Here is a 6,000-nt window from a genome sequence, read left to right on the forward strand (position 1 = left end):
GAAAAATAAATAATTAGAAAAATGTAATAACACCAAAAACATAACATGCTTTCACATACACTTATTTTAAAAAAATGATACGATACACATTTAAAATACTACGTCATACAAAAACTACATGCTATATCTAAAACTACTGCAAACATAATTTAAAAACTGCTCAACCTCGAACCATTACGTCTTATAGCAGTAGTATTTCCAGTGTGGAAAAGTGACAGCGCTATAATAAATAAATTAAGGACAAAAGGACATTTTTCACACACGGCACGATCTGCCATACTAAGCTTTCGCTTGTGTTATGGAAGCCAGATGGCTGATAAACACATATATATATATAATTTTTAATTAAATACTTATATAGATAAAAAAAATGTGTGCATGTACTAGAATACACACGTAAGAAGTGAAAGTTCTTTATAACCTTATTTTTCAAAAAATAATTTACTATATGCAACTTCACAGAAATACATCGAATCACGCGTGGTAGGGATAAGAACAAGATGGCGCGTAACGGAAAAATGTCACGCGTAACGAAAAAATGTTACACTAAATTTTTTTCCAACTCCGATAAAGAAGTTTCACTTCAAAAACGATATAGATCGTCTAGCTCTCACTTTCCTACCCTGGAAATAATACTGCTATAAGACGCTATAGTAACTACACTATATTCCCTTGTAATATTTTACTTTTAAGTAATATAGTAGCATACATCTGTTACACTGATCGACTTTCTTTACAGACAAGTATGTGATCATATTATTACTCACTCATAACCCATGTATAATTTTTTTAATTATTTAAATAGACTCTAAAACTACATGTTATAATAAAACATGGATACAGTGAAAATTAATTTACTCCATCTTAAATTTAAATCTACAATAGACTAAACACTAAATGCGCATGCTTCTGAAATTCATCAACATTTTTGAAACAACGAAATTTTATATTTTAACTGTTATTTTAAATATAAAATAAAATAAATTAATAAAGTTAAAAACGGACTTTGATAAATAATCATAAATGACTAAATATTTCAGGACAATTTTCACACACGGCACGATCTGATCCCATACTAAGCTTTCGCTTGTGTTATGGAAACCAGATGGCTGATAAACATACTTAAATAATTTTTAAAATAAATACTTAATAAATAGATACTCAATAGATAGATAATTAACATCCAGACACAGTGCAAACATTTTATTCATCACACAAATATTTGCCCTGGGTGGGAATCGAACCCAGAACCTCTGGCTTTGAAAGCAGGGTCACTACCAACCAAGCCAACCGGTCAGTCAATTTTATCATACAATAACATGAAATATCTACATTAAGATTGCCATCTAATATGCAACTAAACGCATAATGAAAGAAAAATGGAATTTTTTGCCAAAACAATCAATCTTCACTCACATTTTCTAATTATTTATTCCAAAAATAAATCCTACATCAATGATTGTCCGTTCAACTACCCGCAATTTTTTTCTAAAATTTCGTTATTCCAAAAACGTAAAAACGCGGGTACTTTGAAAATTAAACTAATGCGGGTACTTTACAATAACTTACCGACACTTATCTCCGGTTTGTGTCTCGCTGCATACAATTCTACAGCTGGCGGTATAAAGTGCGAGACTGGGGAACGATAGTCCACGCTGAGCGGTAGGGGGGGTGCTGAAAATATAGTTTGTATGTAAGTAATAATCATATTATACAAATACTATAATATTATAAGCGAAAGTGTGTGAGGATGGATGTATGTTTGTTACTGTAGCACGCAAATACTACTGAACCGATAACAATTAAATTTGGTGTAGGTAGCTGAAAACCCAGAATGAGACACAGGCTACTTTTTATCCCGGAAATCCCACAGGAATGGTCTGTCTATATTCAATTAGACTTCTTCGAGAAGCACTTTTGAAACATCATATTTTTACATATTTTTAACATTTACCACCATTTCGGAAAGCAGTATCTATGGAAGAACAATGATATGGCAAGAAACTTCATAGTTGCTCTTTTTAATCATGTCAGTATTACAACTACAATATATAAAAAAATATAAATATTAAAGTTTATTCAAATCATAAAAGCTGAAATTTTACAGCTTTCGTCTCCAACTTCACCATTGTAGACAATAAAAAAATCCAATGACAAAAATGCAATGCTAAATATAACATAGCTAGAACTACTACCTAATGGTATTTAAAAATAATTTGGAAAATCCAAAAGTGCACGCCTCATAATTTTTTTTTAATAAATATTTCTTAATTATTATTTTTGTTTATTTAATAACAATTAAACCACATCGAATCAGACCCTGAAAAATGAAAGGGTTCTATTCCTGAGCATACTCAAGCGTAAGAGAAAAAAAAAGACTCGATTAGTAAAGTATTTCGGTCGCTATCGTGTTAACAAGAAAAAGGATCCGCACATACAGACACACGGACGTCCAAGACAGAACTTTTTTAAACTGTTTTTTAACTAGTTTAAATAACAAAAATGACATCAAAAATATCATGAACGTTAAAAATAGTGTTTTTTCTTAATATGTGTGTGTATGTATTATCTTACAAGTGCAATGTATGATACATAAAGACATTTTAAGTTTGAAAAATCAGATGTTTTGCGCGAAGTGACAGTAGTACCCACCTCAACGCTTCGCTTATGAGGCGTGCAAAACCAATGGGGTACTTTTTGAGTATTTTTTCCTACAAACAACATAAAAATTTTCCCCGCAACCATATTACCATATATTACCATTACATATATCTGAATATACATTACCATATATATTCAGAAAGAAAGCTTGAAACTTATAAGCGCTTATCGGCGCTTGTCAACGATGGTTCATTCTACACAAAGGAAGAAGGTTGAAGAATATGATATATAAAAAATCTAGATATGTTACCCGCTCTCTATTTTGGCAAGAAAAAACTCAGCTAAGTGCCCGAGTTTCACTTAGTCACGCACCATTCAGCGTCGTGGCTGGACGTTCTTTTTATATTTTAATCGGCAGTTGTTATTACGACGTACATGAGTGAGACATGTATTATGTCTCGTGCGTGAGAGTGAAAGAGAGAACAACTGTATTGGTGATAATGCGTTAGTAAGTAGGTATGTATTAATTACGCTGTTTTTTAGTGCAATGATGTTGGCGTATGCCACGTCTACTAGTATAATAGAGTCATTGGTTGAAGCAGACCAAAACAAATTTTATATGGCAGCGCACAGTGCTGACCAGCGCTTGTTGAAGCTTGTTGGAACTTGTCGGCGCCGATCAGCGCTTATCGGCGCATGTTCATATATTTTCCTGCGCGGGTTACCAGCGCTGACATGCGCCGATAAGCGCTTATAAGTTTCAAGCTTTCTTTCTGAATACGCCCATAGATATTATACACACAGATGACACTAACCATTATCCAACCCGTATATATCTCCATTGGGCTCGACCTTTGGCTTCTTGTCCGGAGAGCTACTCTCCCTTGCATCTTGCAGTTGCATGACTGAATCTAGCTGACTTTCACACAGGGCCATTGTGATCAGCTGAAATGTGTTATAATCGAGTGTAAGTGTATGGTAACCGGTAAGTGACAAGTTATATGTATATTTGTATATACTTGACACTTTTTTTTTCAAACATTAATATAATTAAAAGAACAAGTGTACAAAATCTGAAATAAATCTGTACGTTTGAAAGTGTTACTTGTATTCAAAATATGTCAGATACATACAAACATACAAGTGAAGTTAATAAAAACGTGTTAAAAGATTATATTTGCCATGAAAAATAGGGAAGTGCCTCCTGATAATCAAAAATGAGCCTTTCACAATGGAAAAAAAAAAGCTCTAACTTGCTGATTGAGTGGTATACATTGACATACTATACACAACTTCTGACGGCGTTGTATAGAACATTCATTGAAATTTACACTTTATTATGTGGCAGTAATGATCGAAGTCCATTGAATCACTCAATAGAAAACTGCCTAATACACACACAGACAGAGTTTTGCTTTGGACACTTTTTGAGCATAATATTGTCAAAAATGTACTTTATCGGACAAGTACAGTTTAGCCAAATTATAAGCTGATATTATATTCTTTGTTATTTTTAAGCCATAATAAATTGTTTAATAGTTATCATAATAGTTTAAAAAATAATTTAAAATATTATTATAAAATTTGAGGATATTAAGGTACATTCAAAATGTAAACATTGGCAAGAATCAAAGTATGTATGGATCAATAGTTATTCTTCCATCTGAAAACAGCTGATCAGTTTCGAATGAAATTTAGCTCATGTATAAATTCAATTCATGTTTTTATTATTTAAAAAGAATGTATGTGAGTTTATTTGCACCTAAATTGTGAACAAATTCAAATATATATTGTTAGAAGTAACTTCGGATTTAAGGGTGCACTCACACACATCAGTCACCGTCACGGCACGTCACCGGACAGGATTAAAAAAAAATATGTATCAATAGTTCTAGTATGACTCTGTTCCCACACGACAGTCGCCGGCACGAAATCTATCAGTGACGTCACCGGTCAGGCACGTCAAATAATCTTTCCATACATGTATCATACTTTTATCCCCACTCACCCGGTGCCGTCACGTCTCAGTTCAGTCAGCGTCGTGCTACCGTCAATAATTGCTACATGTTCTCTAGCGTGACACACGTCTAATCACTGACTAACCTGATGTATGTGTTCAATGATTCAGTCAAACCGGCGACGTGACTGACGGACAACATGACGGTGACTGGTGTTTGTGGATACGTACACAAACCGTCACCGATCAGTCATCGGTGACTTGACGGTGACTGATGTGTGTGAGTGCACCCTAATATTGTGGATGTATAGTTGTCACTAAAGTTGTCATTTAGGTTTACTTCACAATATTTTTAGTCAATGCAGGCTTATTAATTACCAATTTTGTAACCATACTGACTTATAACAAGTACAAACAAAGTTATTTATAATCAATATGATTTTCAACTTTCCTCAAAAGCAATATCTGAAAGAGTTTTTCCTATTGTTTACTTTTTATTTTATTAATTTCAGAACTCAAGGCAAGGTTTTTCTGGTTTATACTGCTTTCTTATAAGATGAAATAACAATTTAGTTCATATTCTGGTCTTAGTTGCAACACAACACTTCATCAGGCATAATAATGACAAAAATTAAGTATGACAGAATTTTCCAATAAACATTAATGTTTGTTAAAACTTGCCTCGTGCAAAGTATAATTACATTTCTTATCAAGACAAAAACCTATAAAGAACTTACTTACCTATTACATAGAATCCATTTTATTACACGAATAACTTGGTAGAAATACGACACAAGAAAACTTGCACGAAACCACTTATAATATACCTTACAATGAAGTTAAAACTTAATATTAGCAACGATAATGCGTATAAAACAATAATCGTAAGAAAAAATTTAGCTTAGTATCGTCGAATCAATTGAACATAAAATGGTGCAAATCAAACCTACGTGAAAACTAGTTACACACGCTATTACAGTCGTTATTTAATACACGCACTACATAATTGTGCAATGGGAACCGTTTTAAAAGTAATAACAAAAGTTTACAAGCGCGATTGTCGTAGATATAAACAAAATTTGCAAAACCTAAAAACTGTCCCAACGTCCATTACTTCAGAAAGAAGGTGATGCTACTGCCTTGGAGAAGAGTGAAAAAGACAAAATCATTTTCGCGATGGCAACATTGCGTATAATCTTGTCAGTTCCATATGACGTGACACCATTTTACAGATTACGTACAAACGTCAGAACAGTTACAATTTTGACATTGAAATACAAACTTTATTTCAACGCAATAAAGTCTATTATTGTATGTATTTGTTTTAAGAGATATAGAAAGGAAATCGTAAATAAACAGTAAGAGAAGGACTCCGTAATTTTGTTGTGTAATAGCCTAATCATCAAATTCGTAAAAACAAAATTAAAAAAATATTTATATAA

General features: G+C 32.8%; 1 protein-coding gene across 1 annotated transcript in view; it reads right to left on the reverse strand.

The window, feature by feature from the left end:
• The window catches only part of LOC149895327 (uncharacterized), a 29,595-nt gene extending 23,910 nt beyond the window's left edge, over positions 1-5,685 (reverse strand). Inside the window, exons 1-3 of the mRNA XM_090118805.1 lie at positions 5,300-5,685; positions 3,417-3,546; positions 1,570-1,674 (exon numbers count right to left, since the gene is read on the reverse strand). Of these exons, the coding sequence (XP_089974931.1) occupies positions 1,570-1,674; positions 3,417-3,537 (226 nt within the window). The 5' untranslated portion in view covers positions 3,538-3,546; positions 5,300-5,685. The remainder of the gene's footprint in view (positions 1-1,569; positions 1,675-3,416; positions 3,547-5,299) is intronic.
• Between the last annotated feature and the right edge of the window lie 315 nt (positions 5,686-6,000).

This window comes from Colias eurytheme, chromosome 31 (genome assembly GCF_061535395.1).
Source record: "Colias eurytheme isolate Ceu_HAF_F1 chromosome 31, ilColEury1 Martin Lab GWU primary, whole genome shotgun sequence".
Taxonomy (NCBI): Eukaryota; Metazoa; Arthropoda; class Insecta; order Lepidoptera; family Pieridae; genus Colias; species Colias eurytheme.